The 25,965-nt window shown below is 42.6% G+C and overlaps 1 protein-coding gene across 1 annotated transcript in view; it reads right to left on the bottom strand.

Annotated features, from left to right (window-relative positions):
- Positions 1-287: 287 nt before the first annotated feature.
- The window catches only part of itih5 (inter-alpha-trypsin inhibitor heavy chain 5), a 50,526-nt gene continuing 24,848 nt past the window's right edge, over positions 288-25,965 (bottom strand). Inside the window, exons 8-13 of the mRNA XM_041202957.1 lie at positions 17,965-18,136; positions 15,905-16,750; positions 11,514-11,567; positions 8,603-8,719; positions 7,372-7,749; positions 288-1,283 (exon numbers count right to left, since the gene is read on the bottom strand). Of these exons, the coding sequence (XP_041058891.1) occupies positions 973-1,283; positions 7,372-7,749; positions 8,603-8,719; positions 11,514-11,567; positions 15,905-16,750; positions 17,965-18,136 (1,878 nt within the window). The 3' untranslated portion in view covers positions 288-972. The remainder of the gene's footprint in view (positions 1,284-7,371; positions 7,750-8,602; positions 8,720-11,513; positions 11,568-15,904; positions 16,751-17,964; positions 18,137-25,965) is intronic.

The raw sequence follows: 25,965 nt of genomic DNA, 5'->3' as shown, positions 1-25,965 counted from the left end.
GATAAATTCCGTTAAATTCGTGCACAGCCACCATCCAAATCTGCTCTCAGTTACTCCTGAACCTTCCAACAACTGCTTTCCATACATGCTGTGGAGGCAACACCTGCTGTGTATCTGAAACATTCATCCAATGGTAGTCTTGCAGGGCAGTGAACTGTATCTTCTAACCTATAAACTTAGAAATTGCCATTAGCAGTTTAAGCAGAAGAATATTTACTGCATCTGCATGGCTTTCTTCTGCCTTACTGTTTATGGGGGAATATAAAATAACTGGCTTAACACCCATATCAAAATAGCAACAGGGGAAAGTTATATTGATTTGTTAAAGAGTCTGTCCCGAATATCACCAAATCTAATCGCTAAGCATGCTTTTTACTGCACCCCTGTATATGTTATCGACTTCTGTTATCCCTCACACAAGTCACATTGATTGTTCAGTTCAAGGCCACATATCTGTTATTTTACTGTGGACACCCATTTGGACTGTTAGTCTGGCAGAAAGAGGAAATCTTGCTTTTTTTTTTGGAAAATGTCACTGAAGGAAGTCACTGATTTATCCCAGCCTAGCTCTAATGGGCAGGGAATTGGGGGGAAGGGGACATGGTAATGAATGGGTTTAAACATGTGATGCCTTTCATAGTCTTCGTTCAGCTTGGGCTGGTTATTTTGTCAAAAGCCGCAAAGCAAACTCCTATCAGGAGGATCCCTGGAGACAAACAGTTCACTCATTTGCAAAAAGATTCTCTGGACTGTGACTTCAAAAATCTTGGATACTGACCAAGCTTTTAAAATGTTTGCTATCCACGGAAATCTCAGGAGAATATCTGCAGTGGAATCTTAAACACTACGTGGTTACCAAGGAAACTAAGCATGACATTTGTAATTGTGCAAAAGCCAACTAAATATTGCGATGGCAACAGCTTTAAAAGAAAAAGTGGTGAAAAAATGGACATTCTATTCCACCCACTGAAGTTAAAGTTCAATTGCACTGCTTGTGGTTGTCTCGAAGAGATGTGACACCAGATAATCTTTGTACGATCCATCAATCAGGTTGATGGCATTGTTTTTATCAAACCAGCAGTCGACCTGATGCTGCCCATTGTAAATCCTTCTTTGCTTTTTCACCACAGGCACGAGTCGATCTTTAATATTTAACATGATCACCGGTCCCTTGGACCCCTCACTTCCTTTGGTCTGAGCTCCTGTCTGAGTTTGCTGTCTTACCGGTCCAGATGTATTCATGGCTGTTTCAATGATTTGGAACTCACTGTATAAGAACTGGCCTGCAAGAGAAATATTATTATAATAATGTTGGGTACTGAAATTAAACATGGAACAATGCACAGGCTTTAACCCATTAAAAAAACAGGATTGAGGATAGGAGATCAATGTTTCACAAGGAAGTGGTGAAAGGCATAGGATCACTTACAGATTTGGAAAGGCAATGGGAATTAGACCTTTTTTTATGTTTCAAGTATAAGGAGAGCAGCCTTCATGAGTCTGTGTTTATGAAAACCCAAACACTTTATTCAATTTTCTCCCTTTGTCTTCCCTCCTTTCTTAATGGTGTTGATTCTATGGAGGTGGATGGAGTCTCTGGCGTCACCACCTCCAGTATCTCATTCAGGTGGTCATGCTTCATGTGTGAACCCAGGTGCTGAGGGAGCAATGAGTATCAGCATCCTATTTTCACAGGCCAATGGCAGGGGTACTTCAAAGCCTAACCCAATACTGTCTGCACCTGATGTCCTTCGAATAATTTTAAACTTGGTCACTGGACAACAAGAATATTATTGGAGTACTTTCAAGAGTGATCTGATTTTGCTCAGGTGTCTGAAAATATCTCCTTTTTGTTTCATATGGAAGAAAATTCTTGGAAAAAAAACCCATCAATTTCTTTTACCATCATTTGGCTCCAGACTCACAGAAGCATGGTTGACTCTTAACTGCCCCGTGAAATGAAGCCACTCGGTTTAATTCGAGATGGGCAACAAATTGTCAACAAAACTCACATCCCATGAAAGAACGAGGGAAAAAAATATACTGGGTCAAGACTGAGATTGATAGATTTTTGAAGGGAAGATATCAAAATAAAGCGTGGGTAAATAGATCAAGGTACAGATCAGCCAACATTCTAAAAAATAAGGCAGAATAGTTTTGAGGGGTTGAATGGTCCAATTTTCTACTCTTGTTCTTATAATTCTTGCAGGCTCAGAGTGATAAGGTAAAAGATTTTAGCCTTGGTTTTAACATCTAATTGAAACATCTAATATAGGGGCTTAAGGGGAAGATACAGAGAGATTGTTTCCCTTGGCTGGGGAATCTGGAACATGGAGTCACAGTCCCAGAATAAATGATCAGCCATTTGGGACTGAGATGAGGAGAAATTTCTTCTCTCAGAGGGTTGTGAGTCTTTGGAATTCTCTACCCCAGAGAGTTCAGTCATTGAGTATATTCAAGACAGGCAGAAGTCAATAGATTTTTGGATACCAAAGGGAGATGGGGATAGTATGGGAAGGTGGAGTTGAGGTAGAACATCAGCCATGATGTTGTTGAACGCAGAGCAGACTCAAAGGGCCAAAAGGACTGCACCTGCTCCTACTTATGTTCGTATGGAGTGAGATTTAACAGGTGAGGAGTGAGCCAAATGCCAAATTACCCCAACCCCCAACCTCATCAGCATGAGTCCCAGCTGATTTTAACTTCCAGGTCACATCTTCATGCCTTCATTCATCTGCCCACATGAAACATGCAGAAAGCAGCAACTAGCTGCAAGATGGGAGCAAAAGCACAAAGCCGCCAGCCAGCTTCAAATGAAGAATTGCTGTCAAGAAACTAATAACATTTATCTGCACTTAAAGGTTCCTCTGCTCATCTGAGATTTAGCATTGAAGCACATTGTTGAGATATGATAGATATAGCTTTACCCTGCCTGCTTTTACACCGGTTTTGAGACCTTGGTGTGGTTAATGAGAAAATGGTGTCTTCCTCAGCATTAACATGCCTCACCTAAGGAGTGCAAGCAATTTAGAAACTTTTCCTGTATTACTTCAGGCAACAGTTACTAATCAAGAAAAAGTGAAAAATGGCGAAAGGTATTTTTTTCCCCAAATTATGCTTTGTCTTAGCAGGTCGACTGTGATTAGATGAATTGAGGCCTGGAAATCTTTGGGCAGGGCTGTATTTCAGATTTCCTGATTGGAAGTCAACTGACCCTGTGGATCGTGTAGAACTCTGTTGTGCAACCTACCCCGTGTTTTCATGTATTACTGTTTACATAATGTATCGTTTACTGGCTATTAGCTTACATGGCTCATGTACTCCCTCCTCCCACTTGGAATCCTAAGGATGTGACGAAGCCAAGTTTCTGTGTGCTGCAGCTGTCCATGGGAATAAAGCATTGAGTCTGCCTTCAGGGGTCCAAAGAAATAGTGTACATGATTTTCTTCAAATACACATGTATTTATATACCTCAGGCATAAACTCGACACTTTATGCTGAGGGAAGGTAAGCTGTCATGATTAATGCATTGTAGTAATCCCATTTATGTGGCCCACCTAGGTGTTTCCTTAATACCATTCCTGCTGCTTTCTACATCAGCAGCTGAATTCTATGCTCTGTAAATGAGGGCAGTATGGTAGCACAGTGTTATGTTACTAGACCAGCAATCCAGAGGCCTGGACAATGATCCAGCAAAAACAAGAATCGCTGGAAAAACTCAGCAGATCTGGCAGCATCTCCGGAGAGGAACACAGTTAACGTTTCGAGTCTGTATGACTCTTCAACAGAACTAAGGAAAAATAGAAAAGAGGTGAAATATAAGCCGGTTTAAGGGGGGGTGGTGGGACAGGTAGAGCTGGATAGAGGGCCAGTGATAGGTGGAGATAACCAAAAGATGTCACAGACAAAAGGACAAAGAGGTGTTGAAGTTGGTGATATTATCTAAGGAATGTGATAATAAAGGTACAGATAGCCCTAGTGGGGATGGGGTGGGGGCAAGGAATCGAAATAGGCTAAAAGGCAGAGATAAAACAATGGAAGGAAATACATTTAAAACTAATGGAAATAGATGGGAAAAAGAAAAATCTACATAAATTATTGGAAAAAAGGGGGATCGGAAAGGGGGTGGGGATGGAGGAGAGAGTTCATGATCTAAAATTGTTGAACTCAATATTCAGTCCGGAAGGCTGTCAAGTGCCTAGTCGGAAGATGAGGTGCTGTTCCTCCAGTTTGCGTTGAGCTTCACTGGAACAATGCAGCAGGCCAAGGACGGACATGTGGGCATGAGAGCAAGGTGGAGTGTTGAAATGGCAAATGTTGAAATGATCCAGCAATATGAGCTCAAATTGCACTATGGCAGCTGGGGGAATGTTGATCAGATAACGAGAATTAAAATGAGAAGCTAGTGTCTGTAATGGTGCCTATTAAACCATTGGATTGATGCAAGAACCCATCTTGTTCACTTGTTCCTTTTAGGGAAGCAAATCTGCTGTCCTTATCCAGACTGGCTTATATATAAACGCAGACCCACAGCAATATAGCTGACTCTTAATTTCCCTCCAAAATGCTGAAGCAAACCACTCTGCTGCATTTAAAAAGACAGCTCACCATCACCTTTTCAAGGGCAATTGTTTGTTTTGTATCTTCACATACACTTTCTCCCCCCCACCCCCCTTTTGGGAAATAGTGGGAAAGCTTTGGAAGGATTAGCAGCCTGATTATCAACCTATTAAATGGCATCATGAACACTCATTCCATGGCCAACAAGTCCTGGAGTGGGGTTTGAACCCAGAGTTTCAAGTTCAGAGGCAGGGGTGTTACCCACCGAGCCACAAGACTTCCTCTCAAGGGCAATTAGGGATGGGCAATAAATGTTAACAATGCCCATATCCCGTGAATGAATTACATAAGATGCAAACTACTGAAAGAAGTTGGCTTTTTGTTATTTCTCTATAGGCCACCTGAATTATAGCTGGAATGAGATAGTTTCACCTTGGTTTGCTACTTTTGGCTTCCTACCCAGTTATGATGCAACCTGAACTCTTCAGAGTGGCATGACCAAGGCAATTTCAAAAAGAAACACTTTTTAAAATTCATTCATGGGATGTGGGCTTCACTGGCTGGGTCAGCATTTATTGCCCATCCCTAGTTGCCCTTAAGAAGGTGGTGGTGAGCTGCCTTCTTGAACCGCTGCAGTCCATGTGGTGTAGGTGCACCCACAGCGCTGTTAGGAAGGGAGTTCCAGGATTTTGACCCAGCAACAGTGAAGGAACGGCGATATATTTCCAAGTCAGGATGGTGAGTGACTTGGAGGGAAACTTCCAGGTGTTGGTGTTCCCATCTATCTGCTGCCCCTGTCCTTCTAGATGGTAGTGGTCGTGGATATGGAAGGTGCTGTCGAAGGAGCCTTGGTGAATTGCTGTAGTGCATTTTGTAGATGGTACACACTGCTGATAGTGTGCGTCAGTCGTGGAGTGAGTGAAGGTTTGTGGATGTGGTGCCAATCAGGCGGGCAGCTTTGTTCTGGACAGTGTCAAGCTTCTTGAGTGTTGTGGGAGCTGCACTCACCCAGGCAATTGGGGAGTATTCCATCACACTCCTGACTTGTGCCTTGTAGATGATGGACAGGCTTTGGGGAGTCAGGAGGTGAGTTACTTGTCGCAGGATTCCTAGCCTCTGACCTGCTCTTGTAGCCAGAGTATTTATATGGCTAGTTCAGTTCAGTTTCTGGTCAATGGTAACCCCCAGGGTGTTGATAATGGGGGATTCAGTGAGGGTAATGCCATTGAACATCAAGGGGCAATGGTTAGATTCTCTTTTGTTGGAGATGGTCATTGCCTGGCACTTGTGTGGCGGGAATGTTACTTGCCACTTGTCAGCCCAAGCCTGGATATTGTCCAGGTCTTGCTGCACTTGGAGATGGACTGCTTCAGTATCTGAGGAGTCATGAATGGTGCTAAACATCGTGCAATTATCAGCGAATATCCCTTCTTCAGACCTTATGACAGAAGGAAGGTCATTGATGAAGCAGCTGAAGATGGTTAGTCTGGGGGCACTACCCTGAGGAACTCCTGTGCTGATGTCCTGGAGCTGAGATGACTGACCTCCAACAACCACAACCATCTTCCTTTGTTCTAGGTATGACTCCAACCAGTGGAGAGTTTTCCCCCGATTCCCATTTATTCCAGTTTTGCTAAGGCTTCTTGATGCCACACTTGGTCAAATGCTGCCTTGATGTCATGGACAGTCACCCTCACCTCACCTCTGGAGTATAGCATTTTTGTCCATTTTTGAACCAAGGCTGCAATAAGATCAGGAGCTGAGTTGCCCTGGCGGAACCCAAACTGAGCATCAGTGAGCAGGTTATTGCTAAGCAAGTGCCACTTGATAGCACTGTCGACTATCCCTTCCATTACTTTACTGATGATGAGAGTAGACTGATGGGGCAGTAATTGGCCGGGTTGGATTTGTCCTGCTTTTTATGTACAGGATATATCTGGGCAATTTTCCACATAGCTGGGTAGATGCCAGTGTTGTAGCTGTACTGGCTAGGGACGCAGCAAGTTCTGGAGTACAAGTCTTCAATATTATTGCATTTACGTACGAGCTATTTCAGGATCTTGAATGAATAGATCTTTAATAACCAAATTGAATTGCTAAATGGCAACTCAGGTTAATGATAGACACTCACACACATACGCACTCCCTCAGCACACCCAAAACCCATCCACACCCCTAACCGCCCGAGGTCTCTACAAGTGATTGACCTAAACTATCCTCTGCCAAGGAAAGGCACTGGCATTGTCACCCCTCAAAATGTAGCACTAATAAAATATTTTAATGTTTTACCCAATCGCACGATGTGGGCATCACAGGCATTTATTGCCCAACCCTATAACTCAGTGGCTTGCTAGGCCATTCAATGGTCACCCACAATGCTTTGGGTTTGGAGTCAACTATAGGTCAGACTAGGAAAGGAATGCAAATTTCCTTCGTAAAGACCATGAGTGAATGAGGTGGGCTTTTACAACAATCAAGTAGTTTCACAGTCACCATTACTGATTCTAGTTTTTTATTCCACAGTTATTTAATTAATTGAGTTTAAATTCCTCCAGCTGCTGTGCTGGGACTTGAATTCGAGTCTCTGGATCATTAGGCCAAGTCACTAGCTTATTATTCCAATGACATCATGGCTATACTACCGCAGCCCCATAAAATGCAAAACTATTTTGTTAAGATCGTCAATGTATCATGACACCTGTAATAGCACAGTTTAACAAACTTTGTAAACTTTGTTAAATTTGATTTTTAAAAAATCATTGCAACACACACTGACACAATATATCATTTAAAAAGCACAGGCCATTTTACCTAAAAGTCCATGAGCATTGGAGGAGAGTCCCCTGCTGTTGAGAATGTAGAATCCCAGGTGATCTCTCTGATAGGGTGCAGGATTCTTATACTGATGGAGCAGGATGACAAAAGAGGTATACTCCTGTATTGTCACGGTGACCTTGGAATGAGCAGTCACAGAAACTGCTAAGCCTTCACTCTCCACCTCTATGGTCTTATCACACGATAAGATAAACCTATCTCGGCTGTCAAAGATGACCTTGTGAGGTGTGATTTCAATATAGGAGCGGGAGGGTTTACTGACAATAATGGTGATGGCACTGAAGTAGGTGCGCTGCTTCTTATGTCCACTGGGAGGTGCTGGAGCTCCAATCAACTGCCCATTAACTGTCACTCCTGCCAGAAGCAGAAGATATTATCATTATTAGACACATCTCAACATTAAAATCATTACCATGCTGAAAATATTCATGGAAATCACAATTCCATTTGAAATCACTTACAAATGTGGCTCATGCCAAAGGGCTAGCACGCGTTTCACACTGGGTGGGCCTTAATTGGCCTGCCAGCCTGAAATCGCGGTCCAGCCCCGATCGCGGGCAGCGGTCGGCTTTCCAACCGCTCCCGCTTGCCCCAGGCGAGCCGGCCCAACGGGGGCAAAATTCTGCCCATGGTGTTCAATCCTGGGCACGTCACATTAGGAAGAAAGGCAAAGTCATAATAGAGATGATAGAGAAGAGATTTGTTAGACTGGTACCAGAGATAAGGGATTTCATTTATGTGGAGAGATTGGAGAAGCTGTGGTTGCTCTCCCCAGAGCAGAGGAGGTTAAAAGGAGATTTGATGGAGCTGTTCAAAAGCATGAATGGTTTTGATAGAGTAAGGGAAACTGTCTCCTGGCAGAAGGAACGATCACCAGAGGAGACTAATTTAAGGTAACTGGCAAAAAGCCTGCTGCAAATTGAGAAAATGTATTTTTCCACAATGAGTTACTGTCACCTGGAACATACAGCCCAATAGGAGCAGATTCAAAAGAGAATTGGATAAGTACTTGAAAGGAAAATAAATTAAAGGGCAATGGGGGAAGAGCAGGGGAGTGGGGTCAAATAGATAGCGATAGCTCTACCACAGATCGGACACAAGCATACCAGGCCAAATGGTTTCATTCTGTGCTGGATGATTCTATGATTCCCATTTTGATGATCAATAAGTAATCAGGCTTTTAACAAAATTTCAGTTTGCTACTTACCTGAACCCTCATGATCAGACACCAGTCTGAGTATGTTACTTGGCTGGCCATCTATGTTGAAGCATACCGACAGCTTGCTCAAAGGAAAATCAACAACAAAATGAGGGTCCCCATCAGCTGGACAACAAACAAATATTACAGATTATATAGATGGCATTAAATTGGGAAGTACAGTAAAACAGGTTTGAAGCAATGGTACCTTCAGTTCATTGGTTTGCAATTGTTAATTATTTATAACCTCTCAACTGTTAAAAAAGGGAAGGCAAAAATCTTAACCAGGAATATCTCAAAGTTGCATATAATGAGTTACTGGGAGACATTTTTCAGGTCTAGTGGAGGCATGTTTGGAGGTTGGGGAGAGGGCAGGAAAATTTGAAAAATGCAAGTGGACATATGTTCCCATTTCCTCTCCTCTTCCTAAGGGAAGGATGTATGTGGGGATAGCAACACGTCTGTAAGCTGCGGAGTGTCAATGAAGGCAATAGTGGAGGCCACTGGGGAGCCTTTTTGGTTGGCTATGTCATATTGCCAGGGACGCATGGGCCCCCCCACTGTGTCTGTAGCTTGTATACTCACAGGACACAGGAGCTAAAAGCGCAATGAGATTCACATGCAGTCGTCACTTTAAAGGACAAAGCTGGCAATACTCAGGACTTCGCAGGCAAATTCTTGCAACTGTTACCTGCAGACGGATCTGCTGGATGGCGTTCAGTATGAGGAGTTAGCTGCCGGCCCAATCAAACGTATGGCATCTTCCTCATGTGCTGCCTTGTGCTCTCCCATTCACCTCGGCAGCAGACAGGAGCCACAGCAGATCTGCCGGCCACCCTTTGCTTTGGGCTCTCTGATTGACCCTCCCACATCCTCAGGGCTCCTGTCATCTCTAACTGGATGACGCTCCCAGAGGCAGCTTCTTAATTCTCGCCCACCCGCACCCTCAACGACCTCACCCCCCCAACCCCGGAAGGTTGTACCTGATGCTCCACCATGCACATGGCTGGGTTCTTGACCCGGAAGGCAGCCTGATTTCGAGTTTGCAACTCAAACAGGAAATTTCAGCCCAATGAGCCTAATGTAAATGCAGACAAATGTGGCAACCATTTTGCACATAGCAAGATCCCACCAGTACCAATACGTTGAATGGCTGTTTTGTTTGCCTTTGATGGCATTAATTGAGGCAGGAATTTTGGTCTGAACAATGTCCTGTTCTTTGGTTAGTGCAAGCTGAATCATGTTGTACAGTGTAGCTGCCTACATGCGTGAAAGAGTCCGCATCAATCTGGGTGATCTGAAGAGAGGAATGACCTTCTGGGAAAGGGAACCAGTTTGACAATAATTGGAAAAACGAATTTGGCTTTTTTTAGTTATCCCTTGCTTCTATAATCTGAAAAGTTTTTACAATCCAACTGTAGTGTTGTTTTATCACTATTTGCTGATTAAATCTTCTCTCCTGTTTTTTCTGAAGTTTGGTGCTGCCTAGTTTTATGACCTCCCTCTAAGTTTCTCAAATGAAATCAAGACCTGAACAAAAAAAGAACATTTTTTTAAGTAGACTGGAGCTTTTGAGATCACATGCAGTTATGTTTAGAATATTACTTGTACCAAAGATAACACTGAAATAGATTATTGAAGGCAAGTCAAACCAGAGAATGGAAGGCAGCTCCTATCTGTGCAATGGAGACAGAGGTGATCAAGAATAAAATGATAGAGGATTAAAATAAACTAATAATCTAGGATTGGGCCTTGGAATAATTTACTGTCACCCCAGCTCACTGACTAGAATGGTTCACAGCTTCTTCGTGCTATGAATATGTCATCGGGCAGCCTTTGAGGATCTGTCAAGTAAAGGCTAGAACCAAAGCAGAGGTCAATGTGGAAAATCACACACAGCCTTTCTCACAGGCTCTTCAGCGTTCAGCTGTGGAATGACTTTAGCAAAGGCATGCAAGGAGCTCCTTCAACTTAATTAAGAATTAGTAACTTTGATTTCAAATATTTTCCTTCGATCTCCCCTCTCTCTTTCAAAGGGAATGGAAGCTTGCCTCCCACTCAGCTGCCCCTTGCCTTTAGAGGAATGCTCTGACATCACCATTAATGTCTCAGTCTCCATTCCCATTGTGTCCCCCTCCCTCCAAGGCAAAAGTAAAATGTCACATTTTTAAACTAATTGCAGTGCACAGAGTTCTTCAACCTTTGGCTGACTGTCTCTGAATCCACAATCACTGTTTCACTGCTGCTATTCACCACAACACCTCACCGCGCCCCGCTCTACCCCAAAAATAATTTGGTAACAGTCTAAAGAAAACTATATATCATACCAAATGGTACTAAAAAAAATAAACTTAGGCTAAAGTTTGCAAATGCAACCTTGTAGATATTGATTATCAAATAAACAGGCCAATTTTATAAGTATACAAATGCTTATTGCATGTGTATAATTGTTGTGTGCAGTGTTTTAATGGAGGTGTCAACTTGTACAATATTATATTCTAAAGGGTATTGTTTCCATTTAAATGGCAAGCAAAGGGAATTCATAAGAATCCATTCAATATCCCAATGTTAATGAATGCACCACATAATTTCAGGGTTTATATCACCAACTGTTATCAGCTGGAACAAGAATGAGTTCTCGAAGAGGAAAGGATTCCTTTTGTAATTTTTGTTTTTTTTTCATTTCAGATCTTAACAATTCCGTACAGTCAGTCAGTTAGCCATAGAGTAGCCAGTCTGTGCTTTTTAACCAACCCTGAAATTGCTCCTCATGGTGAAGTTAACTAGGCAAACCCTGCATAATTAGCAGTCTGGTTACAATAATGTGCTGGATACTGTCATTTCCGTCCTGACTAAGACTTGATTCAAAATAACTAGTCGAAGGATCTTTAGCGAAGAGATTCAAAGCTGAAGCACCTACCTGATGTTTTTGAAACCACTATAGTTTTCTTTCTCTTTCTTAAGGAAGTGCTGTCTAGACAAAGAAATGTTAGTGTTAAACCAATCATTAACTTAACTCAGACCTGATAACATGTGGCAATTAACTGGACGATGTCATTTGTTGAATACTTAAAATGGCTACTTAAAACGTTAGCATGCATGTAATTGATGGTTAAGTCTTTAAGTACTGAATCTCTAAGGCATTTTTGTGCCAGTAGATTCTGCAAGGGTTCTTCCGATCTCCCTCTATAACATCCATAGAAGATCAGTGAAATGTGCGGGGAAGTGGTGGACACAGCCACTTATGTTATTTTCCTGGAGTTTCCACTGATCTTCCATTGAAGGAATCCTTTCTGCCTAATGATCATATGATATGGGGGGAGGTGGTGGCGTAGTGGTACCGTCACTGGACTTGTAATCCAGAGACTCAATGTAATGTTCTGGGTGATCCAGAGACTCACGGTAATGATTGGGGCACAAATCTCACCACAGCTGATGGTGGAATTTGAATGTGATCAATAAAAAGCTGGAATTAAAGGACTAATGAAAACCCATCTGGTTCACTAATACCCTTTAGGGAGGAATCCTGGCCTGGCCTGGCCACATCCACAGGCTCTTAAGCGTCCTCTGAAATGGACTCAGTGGTATCAAACTGCTAGAAAGTCAAGAAGGGATGAAACTGAATGGACCTTTGCATTGACCTAGGCACAGGAAACAACTAGGGCAACCTGTCAACCCAGCAAAGTCCTTAGAAACATCTGGAGGCTTGCACCAAAATTGGGAGAGCTGTCTCACAGACTAGTCAAGCAACAGCCGGACATAGTCATATTCATGGAATCATGCCTTACAGATATATCAGACACTGCCATCACCACCCCTGGGTATGTCCTGTCCAACCGGCACCAGTGGTGACACAGTGGTATACAGTCAGGAGGGAGTTGCCCTAGGAGTCCTCAATATCGACTCTGGAATCTGTGAAATCTCATGGCTTCAGGTCAAACGTGTGGAAGGAAACCTCCTGCTGATTACCACAGACTGCGCCCCCCCCACACCCAGCTGATGAATCAGTGCTCCTCCATATTGAACACCACATGGAGGAAGCACTGAGGGTAGCAAGGGCGTAGAATGTATTTTAGGTGGGGTCTTCAAAGTCCAAGAGTGGCTTGGTAGCACCACTAAAGAGCCCTAAAGGATATAGCTGCTAGACTGGATCTGTGGTAGGTGGTGAGGGAACCAACAAGGGGGGGGGGGGGGAACATATCTCACCTCATACTCACCAACCTGCCATAGGTGCATCTGTCCATGACAGAATCAGTAGGAATGACCACCTCACAGTACTGGTAGAGACGAAGTCCCACCTTCACCGTGTTGTGTGGCACTACCAGCATGCTAAATGGGATAGATTTTGAATAGATCCACCAACTCAAGACTGGGCATCCATGAGGCACTGTGGGCCATCAGCAGCAGCAGAATTGTACTCGAACACAATCTGTGATCTCGTGGCCCATCATATCCCCCACTCCACCATTACCACCAAGCCAGGGGATCAACCCCGGTTCAATGAAGAGTGCAGGAGGGAATGCCAGGAACAGCACCAGGCACACCTAAAAATGAGGTGTCAGCCTGGTGAAGTTACAACACAGGACTACTTGCGTGCCAAACAGCATAAGCAGCAAGCAATAGATAGAGCTAAGCAATTCCACAACCAAAAGATCAGATTTAAGCTCTGCAGTCCTGCCACATCAGGCTGTGAATGGTGGTGGACAATTAAGAAACTAACTGGAGGAGGAGGCTCCACAGATATCCCCATCCTCAGTGATAGGGGAGCCAGCACATCAGTGCAAAAGATAATGCTGAAGCATTTGCACAATCGTCAGCCAGAAGTGCCGAGTGGATGATCCATCTCAGCCTCCTCCGGAATTACCCAGCATCACAGATGCCAGTCTTCAGCCAATTTGATTCACTCCGCATGATATCAAGAAACAGCTGAAGGCACTGGATACTGCAAAGGCTATGGGCCCTGACAATATTCTGGCAACAGTACTGAAGACTTGTGCTCCAGGACTCGCTGCACCCTTAACCAAGTTGTTCCAGTACAGCTTCAACACTGGCATTTACCCGGCTGTGTGGAAAATTGTGCAGGTATGTCCTATACACAAAAAGCAGGACAAATCCAACCCAGCCAATCACCAATCAGTCTACTCTCCATCATCTGTAAAATGATGGAAGGTGTCATCAGCAGTGCTATCAAGCAACACTTGCTTAGCAATAACCTGCTCGCTGACGCTCAGTTTGTTTTCCGCCAGGGTTACTCAAGTCCTGATCTCACTACAGCCTTGGACCAAACATGGACAAAAGGGCTGAACTCCCGAGGTAAAGTGAGAGTGACTGCCCTTAAGGTTAAGGCAGCATTTGACCGAGTGTGACATCAAGGAGCCCTAGCAAAACTGGAGTCAATGGGAATCAGGGAAAAAACTCTCTGCTGGTTGGAGTCATACCTAGCATGAAGGAAGATGGTTGTCGTTGATACAGGCCACTTACCTCAGTTCTAGGACATCACTTCAAGAGTTTCTCAGGGTTGTGTCCTAGGCCCAACCATCTTTAGCTGCTTCAGCAATGACTTTCCCTCCCATCATAAGGTCAGAAGTGGGGATGTTCATAGATGATTGCACAATGTTCAGCAACATTCATGATTCCTCAGATACTGAAGCAATCCATGTCCAAATGTAGCAAGGCCTGGACAATATCCAGACTTGGGCTGACAAGTGGCAAGTAACATTCGCGCCACACAAATGCCAGGCAATGACCACCTCCAACAAGAGAGAATCCAACCATCTCTCCTTGGCATTCAATGGCATTACCATCACTGAATCCCCCACTATCAACATCCTGGGGGTTACCATTGACCAGAAACTGAACTGCACTAGTCATGTAGATACCGTGGCTACAAGAGCAGGTCAGAGGCTAGGAATCCTGCGGCAAGTAACTCATCTCTTGACTCCCTAAAGCACTGTGGGTGTATCTACACCACATGGACTGCAGCAGTTCAAGATGGCAGCTCACCACCACTTACTCAAGGGCAATTAGTGATGGGAAATAAATGCTGGCCTAGCCAGTGACATCCACATCCCATGAATGAATTTTCAAAAATGGGTTGTGATGGTATGCTCTGGTTACTGCAGTTTCAAAAATGATACGTGAAGACGATAACTTGCATAATGCATCTCTCTTGGACATACAGATTTAGTCATTGGTAGCTAGAAGTTCCTGCCAAGAAGTCCAAGTTTTTGGAGAAGAGCATAAATGAAAGGCAAGATTGTAGATAGTGAGAAACAGGTCTGGAAAGGGGTAATTTCATCTCATATACAGTGGCTAACTTAACAGGTACAAATTATCACACTTTAACATATTCATCATGGTAAAGATTCAATTTTCAGCATCTGTGGTGGGAGGTGAAAGAAAAAACATAGTCATTCACAGAACACAAAGTAAGTTGAGCAATTGGATTGGCCAGTTTTGTGCTACTTGCTGATTTGAGAACTGAACAATTTGATCGGTTAGTTCTGTCACGATTGCTGGTTTTTAATTGGGAGCTTTTCCTGTCTGACAGAGGATGAAACTATTTTTTGATTGCATTTTGAATCTAATCGATGGAATTTTTGCACCTTTGACACTGCAACCTTGCATGTTGCAACCATTCAGTCAATCACAATGTTTTGTTCCACAAGATACTTTTAAGGAGTGAACTCTTTGACACGTAAAGAGTCTTTTAGTTGTGAAGCCATTGACAGATTTACATCATGTGCCCATCCATTAATAAGCCTTTTAATTACGTTGACAATTTTCAGTCAATCAGAACATTGTATTTTAGAACAGTTAAATGACATAGTAATAGATTAAACCAATAATCAACATGTTTTGCCAATTAATATATATGATTAAGCAATTTTTGGCTCTAATCTATTAGTAATTGATAATCTAATTGAGAGGGACCACAAGAATGGAGATTTCACACTGTCATGGTAGGGAAGGGCTATTTTTGGATCAGGATTAAGGGCCATTGAAGGGAAAATTGTAAACCCAGATTCTATAAAGAGTTTTATGATTTTATTACACGCAAACACAATGGATGCTTTGCCCCATCATTAAGGCAAATAGAGAGGGTTTAGTCCTCAGTAGGCTTTGTTCTGATTCATCCACAAGTGCCCTGTGCCGGAATTGAGGGACTAAAATGGGAAAGTAGTCCAAATTCCATTTTAAAAAAGAATCAAAAATGATAATCCTCTACAGGTACTTCGAGAGCAAACATCTGGCTGATTAACAGGGCAAAAAGGAATTCGTTAAGTTAATAGCTGTATTAATTTACTCTACCTGGTTTAGTCATTCTCTGTAAACTCTGTGTTCTCTCATCTTTCACCTCAGATTCATTCATCACATTCTCTGTGGATCCGCTGCTCTGTTCATCTGAATTCATCACACTTAGTGAAGTGAGGGGTGTGACAAAATGGTATTCCAATGAAAGATTTCTTGCTTTGTCTGAAAGAATTTCCTTCTCTCTGCTACTGCTATTCTTTAGTCGAGATCTCAGCAGTTCTTTTATGGTTAAGTAGCCCCATGCCCTTTGGATTAACTTGGCATCATTGGATCCGCCCTTGGCATTGTTTGAACTTTTCCTGGTGTCATTAATAATCATGTCTGCCTCCAGCATGAGGTGTTTGTCACTTGTGCTTGCAGTAACTTGGACATGCAAGTTGTCGATGGTGCTGTTTCTTAGCTTCCCTGCAATCACAAGTTCTGATCCATTGAAGTAGTTTGTGAAGAAATTCTGCGTCACGTACTCCACTGAATCTTCAGAGTAATCCACACGAACGTCCGAGAGGAGTGGAGTCCCAATTTCATCATAGAAGCCTTCCAGTTGGGTGCTTGCATCCGAGTCTTCATCAATCCTCCTCATTACTCCGCAGTTCTCCAGTGACATCCGCTCGAGGAGCTTGTAATCCACATCTCTTCCTATTCCCAAACTGAAGATGCAGAACTTGTTTTCAACGGCCTTTCTCGTATTGTTTAGGATTTTATGAGGTTGGATTTCAGCTATTGTTGGGCGCCCGTCTGTCAAGAAGATGATTAATGACACTGTCCGCACACTCTTGTCCTGCTGAGCTATGTAAGCTTTCAACAATTTAGATGCAGTCTGGATGGCATCATTTATGTTGGTACCTAGGAAATAAAGTAGGGTTTTGAACAAAGCTACCATCTTGGAACCAAAAAGTTTCACAGCACAGAAGGAGGCCCATTGTATCTGGGCAGACTTCCTGAAAGAGCTACCAGTTCGAAACAAAAGCTTTTTGTTTTAATATTCAGATATTTGGCAAATTAGATAATTGAGAGGTACAAGAGACATTGGTTACAACTATAACTTGGGGCTGGTATTGGTTTGTGCAGAGGCCTAGTGCAAATGCCAAGCTTGCCTTCCAAGGCCTGATGAGATTGTAGCTCCCGGGCCTCATTTCCAGATTGGGTATTGGACTCCAGCCCGAGTTCATCAAGAATCGCAGCCTGGCTGGCAAGCGGAAGTGGGAATTCAGCCGGCTCCAGGAACGCACGGAGATAGTCCCCAACATTGTGGCTAGTCTCAGGGAGAGGAATCCCGATTGGTGAGAGAGGGAGGGAAGTCTAGAGCAAGAGGTTCTGGCCACCTCAGAAACTGTAACTCACAGGATATAAGGAGGAATTGTGTTCCCAGAAGGGTTTTACAATCATTTTTAAAAAGAAGAAAACTGGTCTATTCATAATTAGCTGATTCTATAATTATTTTTAAACTAAGTCCTATGCTGCCAACAAGCAACTGGCTTGGAATGTTTACTGGGCTGGGCTTTGGGGGAACTGTTTATCTTTCAGCAGATATATTCTCAAGGGTTTTTCAATGAGTCTGTAGTTCTGGTGTTGCTCATAATCTTGGGCTCAGTAAGCTCCATACAGTCGATTTTCCCCACTTTGGCCTCTGTGCTGAACGTTAAATGTTCTGGAAAACTATTCAAAAAACATAATGGACAAAAAAAAATCCCTTCAAGAAAGTTGAAATTAATTAAAGCTCTAGCAGATATTGTAAAATATGTGCAAAGTACCAAGAAGTGGAAAACAAAACCCTTCTAGTGATTGACTTGGTATCCGTAACAACTAATAATTTGTCCTAGATTTCTCTATCATGACAGGAAAAATCGCCAAGTGTTTCACTCACTAGGTTTGCTGATTTAATGCCGATAATTCTCATGTAGATGGAACAGGGTATACATGTAACAGGTGATGAGCTCAGCACAAGCTCTTATTGATACAGAGTGGCTTCCCTTGGAACAATGTCCCAAAGACCAGAAGGGAAAATGTTCTATTAAAAATGAGAGGTCAGAAGGAAAATAAATTGCAGCTCCTTTTACCTCCTGAAGGCGACATTAGGTAGATGTACTTCTTGGCATCCCTTAAAGTCTCCCGAATGACAGGGACAAGCTTTCCATCTTGCCAGACCTTGACACGGCTGGAGAAGTTGATGATGTTGAAGTGGTCAGTGGGCCGAAGGTCATTGAGGATGGTGAAAAGGGCATCTTTAGTCTGAAAATATACACAATGCTTAGTGGGAAAGCATTTATTTTATATAATTTATGTATTATGTATTTCATTTAGAAACTTTTTCTACTGCAGACTTTGGCCATGTTTCATTAATGTATGCACTTACCGACATGTTGATCATGCCATTCTCACACTCTCTATCACCCCCAAAATATTCTATAAGCCATGCTATAGAAATATTGCGTGAGTGATGTTAAACCACAGGGGTGCAGTGGTAAAAACAGCTGCTACCATTATGGGTGATTTTTATGGTAGCACAGTGGTTACGTTACTGGACTACTATTCCAGGTGTAGGGGTTCAAACTACACCATAGCAACTGGGGAATATAAATTTGGTTAATTGCTTTAACATACCTGGAAGCTAAAACAAAAATGGTGACCACGAAACCACCAGATTGTCAGGAAAAGCCCACTCGGTTCACTGATGTCCTTTCAACAAATAAATCTGCCATCCTTATCTGGTCTGGCCTTCATGTGACTTCCGACCCACAGCAACTGTGAACTGCTGTCCAAAATGGTCCAGCAAGCCACTCAATTGTTTCAAAATTGACCAGGACTTTCCCAACAAGAACTGCAGTGGTTCAAGAAGGCGATTCACCACCACCGTCTCAATGGCCACTGGGCATGGACAATAAATGTAGGCCTTTCCAGTGATGCCCACATTCTGTGAATGAATTAGAAAAAACTAGAGGGAAGAAATCATTATCTCCCCATCTGAAGCTCTGCTTACAGCATCCCCTTATTGCATTCCCAACCAGTAACCTTTATCATACTTTGAGGGAGGTGGCAGCATCTTTTTAGTGGCATGTTTATAAGCCTGGATTCGCATTATACTGGAACTGTAATCCACACAGCTGTACACCCAAGCCCAAGCCCTGCCTGATGGTCCTTCTAAGAGGAAGTTCACATTACTTGGTTTATGACTTGACAAGGAACTTGTGATGCATTTTACCCAATCCAACTTGGGCTAACGAGATGGAAGTCTCCGCAGTATGCTGTCTCAATCTAATTTCGAACTGACAGTGCCACTGAGATGAGTTGTGATAAATGGGAATATGCCATGCTAACACTAGGGGGTGATCTTCTAAGGATTTGACGAAGAAACAAGCACACTGTTAGGACAGAGTAGAAGGAGCTTTACTTAGTAGTCAGCTGTTCTATCTCTAACCTGTCAGTGACTGACACTGCCAATGATTGCCTGAACTGAAAAGCATTCCATTCTACAAGAGGCTTGACATATTAGCCACTGTGTGGTCAAAGGATGTAGTTGCTAGCACTGATTTACTCGATGGAAGCAGATTGTTATTGGTATTTTAGCAAAATGCAATGGCAAGAGTATCTTAGAATCATAGAATGGCTACAGCACAGAAGGAGGCCAATTGACCCATCGTGTTCATGCCAGCTATCTGTATGTGAAGCTCAACTAGTCCCACTCCCCCCACTTTTTCCCCTTGACCCTGCAAAATCTTTCTCTTCAGGTGCTTATCGAATTTCCTTTTGAGAGTTGTGCTTGAACCTATCTCCACCATCCTCCAAGGCAGTGCATTCCAGATCCTAACCACTCACTGTGTAAAAAAGGTGCTCCTCATGTCACCTTTGATTCTTTTACCAATCTTAAATTGCTGTCCTCTGGTTTTCAACCCTCTTGCCAATGAGAACAGTTTATTCTTATCTAGTCTGTCTAGATCCCTCATGATTTTGAAAATCCATATCAGATCTCCTCTCAACCTTCTCTTCTCTAAAGAGAACAACCCTCTATCCACGAAACTGAAGATGCTTCATCCCTGGAACCATACGTCACAGGTCACTGGCCAGTATCACATACAAATTCTTTCCAAACTAATGGGGACATTTTAAGTACTTTTTTCTTTCAAATGTGCCAAGTTACTGATTATCTTCAGCTATCACTAGAGCTGTCAAGTCAAGTTTCCTGGTAACTATGGGAATCATTGCTTTCAGTCAGTCAATCAGATACAACCTGTTAAAAGTGGTCTCACATTCACAGCTCTGGTCATTGGCTGCAGTGCAAAACAAAAGTGCACCTAAAAAATTCTGTTTTCAAGTTACAAAAGCTGCAATTGCCTGCTGTACAACACCATAAATATTTACTACTGAAAATGAACTGACAAATTTGCAATAAAGCATAAAATACTGCAAATGCCCAGCAGGTCTGTCAGCATCTGTAAAGGCAGATGGAGATTGTTCATCAGAAGTGAGCTAAACTTACTTTTCTCTCCTTGGATGCTGAAGAGCCAGCTTTGCATTTTCAGCATTTTCTGCTTTTTTTCCCAGATTTCCAACATTTACTTTTTGTTATTTCTATTTTTCTTTTATTGAAAAAGTTTTTTTCACTTCTATCCAGTAAATTGTTTAATAGTGGGTAGCACTTTATGAGGGAATATATATATTGGTTTTGCAAATCTTCGAGAAGAGGTTTGGAATTTTATTTTTCAAAAATCTGCAAGGGTTTTCTTGGATTTTGTGATAAATAAATGAGCCCGCACAAATTTCTGTTGAGGAGTGATGTAGTGGGAAGGAAATGATAATGAAAGACAGATCCTACGACAAGGGGAAAATTAATTATGCCGTTCCTAGAACATTAATTACACTTATTAGTTGCAAGTAATTAGAACTCCAGTCCAGTCAAGACTGATTCGCCAAATATTTTGAGATTTAAATCCACAGAAATACCAATATTTAGAGAAAGTCAACAAGTATTGATACTAATATTTTACACAAACTGTTTTTCTTCTAGTTTTATGGCATATATGATGTCAAGGGAGCAATCTTGGATGCATTATACAGTAAGCTATTTCGTTGATTTTGAACCTCTGATTGGAAACAGCTACTTCCTAAGTACAAAATTGCAAAGGGACGCACATATTGATGGATCATCAGGCCTAATGGGATGTATAACATTTCTGCACACATTTTACATTGTTGTGCTCCCAACAATGAGGGATGCTTTCCTTTAAATTTCCATATTACACCAAAATTCACTTATGCTACCATTGGGCTTCCACTTTAATGCTGATACAAAATAGTTTCAGATGCAGTAATCAATCTTACTCCCAAGCACATGGAAACCAGTTTTTATTTCTACATGTTAGCTGGGGTCTTGTGTTTCTATGCTTGTGGCAATTTTCTGTCTATTGTTGACCATTGGCATTGCTATTCTTTGAAGTTGCTTCTGCTTAATAGTTGGAAGTATTATTTGTATAACTAGATATACAAAATAGTTACAGCAAATAATTTGCCAAGGCTTCTTTAACAGCACTTCCCGAACTCAAGACTTCTTTCATCTAAAAGGACAAGGGCAGCACATGCATAGGAACCTCTCCACAAGTTTCCCCCCATGTCATGCATCATCCTGTCTTGGACACATATCGTCAATGTGTTAAAATCCTGGAACTCCTCGCCTAACAACATTGTAAAAGCACCTTCATCATACAGGTTGCAGCAGTTCAAAAAAGGCAGCTCACTTTCACCTTCTCAAAGGCAAGTAGAGATGGGAAATAAATGCTGACCTTGACAATGGTAGACATATTCTAAGAATGAATAAGTAAACTGAAAAAAAAAAATCTGCGGCATTATTGAAAGTTGAGATTGATGGGATGATAGCAAAAACTCAGCTCTGAAAGTATACCAAAACATCTAAGACTCTCCTGCAGCATTAAGCTTAACAAACTGATGTTACTGCATAATTGAAGATGAAAAGGCAATTTTAGAATAAAATGGTTTGAAAAAGAAATAGTGATAATCCAATCTTCTCCACATTACACCTCATGAGCCTGGCTCAATTTGATCACTGTTTACACTTTTGTTTTCTGTTCCCAGCAAAGCAGCAGCTTCTTTCAGAAAGCTGATCCCGAGGAATCAAAACCTGCATCCTTTTATGTGCTGTGAGTGGGGCAATAATTAGGGATATTCCCTTGATTATGCGCCAAATTTTATATGACATGTTCCTACCCAAAGGTAGAAAATTCCATGTCATTAGATCAGTGTGTACAGGCTAAAATTAATAGATGGATTTATCTACAAGTAGAATATACAGAAGTAAGCTACGGCAAGCCACAACAAATACATTGGCCCAGCTCTTCCAGTGACTCTGTGGGAACTGCCCATTGGAAGAGTGAACTTAGGGCAATTCCAACCTATTTACCCGAATAGTTATACAGGAAGTGTTAGACAGGAAAAGCCTAGTCTAACTCCTGGGTAACTATACAACTGACCTCCTGGCTACCCTCTATTCACGCCTGACCTCCCAATTTCCCCCTGACCCAACCTAACCTGACATCACTTTCCTCCCGACACCCCGCAACACCCTCACTTCCCCAAAGCCCGACCCGACCTGGCTTGCCTCACCACCCAATGCCTCCTGAGCCCCCGACTCCCCACCATGAACCTCCCAGCTCTCCTGCTGACATTACCTGACCCAAATTCACCCTACCCAGCTGCCACCCTACCCCTTCACCCTCCCTACCCCCTCACTCATTCACTTTACCGACCCTATTCACTTGCCTTCCCTACCCTACATCTGTAACCATTTACCTTACCCGCCTTACCCATTTCCCCTTACCCACTGTACCCCCTTACCGACCTACCTTCTCTCCATAGCTTATCAAAGAAGCTTTGAGACGCTTAAACTCTTTACTTAATGGGAAACAGCAGCTAGTGCTGTAAAATTCGGCGTGGCTTCTGTGTGGATTCCCTTCACTGATGTCTCCGAGATTCTCTGTGCTGTGTCAGTTCAGCAGGATCCTCCATCAGCAGATTGCCCAGAAAAATAGGAGGAAGGTAAGGATGTAATTGTTTTCTGATCAGGGTCTGAAAGAGGGGTTCCGAATATGATCAGAAAATATGGGCCATTCTGTAGATAGGGTACGTACATTACTTACACTTATGTGATCGGAGTCCAGCTGTACTTCACTGGAGTTAAGATCTTTATGGCCCTGGTTCAGTCAGTGACCTTTGTACTCTTAGGAAGATAACAGACCTGTGGAATTATGCAGCCACCTCATTCTGCTGTTGGTGGAAAATGCGATGAATATATTGGGCTAACAAATTACTTGGTGAATTTGTAACTTTTAAGCAACACTTTCCAGGAAAAGGCTGGCACACAGGTTTCAGAAGTGCAAACATAGAAACAGCAGGTGCATAGGGAACTTTCTTTTTCTTTGTTCTTTTCATGTGGGGGTTCCTGGCAAGGTCAATATTTGTTGCCCCTCCCTAACTGCCCTTGCATTGAGTGGCTTGCTAGGCCATTTCAAAGGGCAGCTAAGAGTCAACCACATCACTGTGGTCTGGAGAGAGATGTAGGCCAGGCCAGGTATGGACGGCAGATTTCCCTCCCTAAAGGACATTTGTGAACCAGATGGGTTTTTACAACAACCGACAATGGTTTCACGGTCATTATTACTGAGACTAGCTTTCAATTCCAGATTTTATTGATTTGTATTTAAATTCTACCAGCTGCCACAGGGGGATTGTGTGCCCAGAGCATTTGCCTGAGCCTCTAGATTACTAGTCCAGTGACATTACCACTATGCCACCATCTCCCCAATGGTACCAAGTACCATGGCAATGATGTTACTATTGGCAGTGCCCTACATGTGGTAGGTCTTGTGTGGAGTTTTTTCTGTAGGAAATGGCACACTCCTCTGTCCCTGAAAAGCCTCATCATGTTCCCCACATTATTGCTCTTCAGTTATTGCTGGATGGGTATGATTGGCCTTCAGTGCTGCCTGTTCCTACTGGATATCCTCAGGCAATTCTTATGGTTGTCAGAGTCCTGTATCTTTAAAAACAAAAAAACTGTGGATGCTGGAAATCCAAAACAAAAACAGAATTACCTGGAAAAACTCAGCAGGTCTGGCAGCATCGGCGGAGAAGAAAAGAGTTGATGTTTCGAGTCCTCATGACCCTGTCGAAGGGTCATGAGGACTCGAAACGTCAACTCTTTTCTTCTCCGCCGATGCTGCCAGACCTGCTGAGTTTTTCCAGGTAATTCTGTTTTTGTCCTGTATCTTTAAGTTCAAGGGTGCAGCAGCTCACCTGTCACTGCTGACAAGCAGTATCGGTCTCAGATGTAGTAACTGATTGATGTAAGAACATCAAAACAACAGTAGGCCCTTGAACCTTCTCCATCATTCGATTAGATCATGGTTGATCTGTATCTCAATTCCATTTACCCAGCTTAGCTCCATATCCCTGCGTACCCTTGCCTAACAAAGGTGTGGGAATCTTGAAAGCTCCAAGAGCCTTTGCGTGAAAAAAAAGTTTCTTTAATTTATCTCTAAATGGCCAGTCTCTAATTTAAAGATTATGTCCTCTCCTTCTTGACTCATCCCAACAGGGGAAATAATTTCCCTGTGTCTACCCAATCGAATCCTTTTAACCTTTTAAATACTTTGATAAGATCAGCTCGCAGTCTTTGACACTCAAGGGAACACAAACCAAGTTTTGCAATGAGTCCTCATAATTTGACCCTCCAAGCCCCAGTATCATTCTGGTGAATCTGTATTGCATCCTCTCCAAGGACAATTATATATCTTCCTGAGATGGGGGGCTCAAAGCTGAAAGCACTACTCCAGATGGTCTTTTGACCAAGACATGAGCATTTGAAATACATCTCACATGCAATGTCTCAGCTTGTAATATGGTATGTTTTCCCATAACACATATCGGCTCTGAAGTGGGTGGAAACTGTCATAGTGTGTGCCTGCATGCCATTATAATGTAAAGGTGCTCAGCAGAGCAAGGATTAATGTGGGATTGGAGAATTTCACCGCCCACAGTGTGATGCACAGAGTGATATGGTAATGGACTGAGAGGCAGTCTAGAAAGAACACTCTGGAACCAACATGCATGGAGTTAACAGCACCATGCGTGACAGCAACCTTAGATCTGTAAATAATTAAAGGTTAACAATAAATGGTTCATGTTTAGATATGCATCTCTGTAGAATCTCATCGTTGAGGCACCACCACAAGCCTTAGTACAACATGGTTGGCAGTGGTGGTTGTTTCTGCAAGGTATCACATCAGGGATAGCACCATAATCCTACACGGTGATCCACGGTATTATGAAAGGTGTCAGCTAAAAATTAACCCAGAACAGTATCCCAAGGTATGAAACACTAGAAGTAACTGAAGCCTAACTAGGGAGATGCGCACCTAAAAAGAAAACTTGAAGGGAAAGTTGAATAAGCTTCACTACAGACTTGAAAGTGAGGAATACATCAGAGTGAATGGGATTCCATTGCAGGTAATTGCAAGAACCTGAGTGACACAGTTCACAAGGTGGTGAGCAAAAATACAAAATCGTAACTATACTGACATTATAGAATAGATGGCTACCCCAAGGCATCCAGAGGACAGCTGGAAGATGGCTATACTAAAAAAAAGTTTAAAAGGCTGGCAGAGTTAAATAGAGAAGCCTGCAGAGCATTGTAAGAACAAAAGAAAAAGCCTGCAGGGTTTAAGAAAAGCAAATAAATTGCTGCTACTCTTAAGATTAAAAAATCAGTCAAGCAGAGCACATAAAAACAAGTGCTACAGCTTTAATTTTAAAAAAGGGCCCCGATTGGAACGTGAGACTACCGAGTCTCCCGGCTTGCGGGACATTCAAAACAAAAGAGAGAAGTTCTTACAGTGTTTTTTTTAAGAGCAGAAGGTTCCAAAAGGTTAGAGAATTTAAAACAAAAAGCAGCCATGATTGCCAGGGGGCCTGCCAAAATCAAAAAAAGCTCAGGAAAATAACAAACTGGCAGCTGCAGAGATCGCCTGAGTGTAAAAGAAAAAGGTTACTGC

Source organism: Carcharodon carcharias, chromosome 13 (assembly GCF_017639515.1).
Source record: "Carcharodon carcharias isolate sCarCar2 chromosome 13, sCarCar2.pri, whole genome shotgun sequence".
Taxonomy (NCBI): Eukaryota; Metazoa; Chordata; class Chondrichthyes; order Lamniformes; family Lamnidae; genus Carcharodon; species Carcharodon carcharias.
Note: the sequence above shows the minus strand (reverse complement) of the source record. Positions and strands in the feature narration are given on the sequence as shown.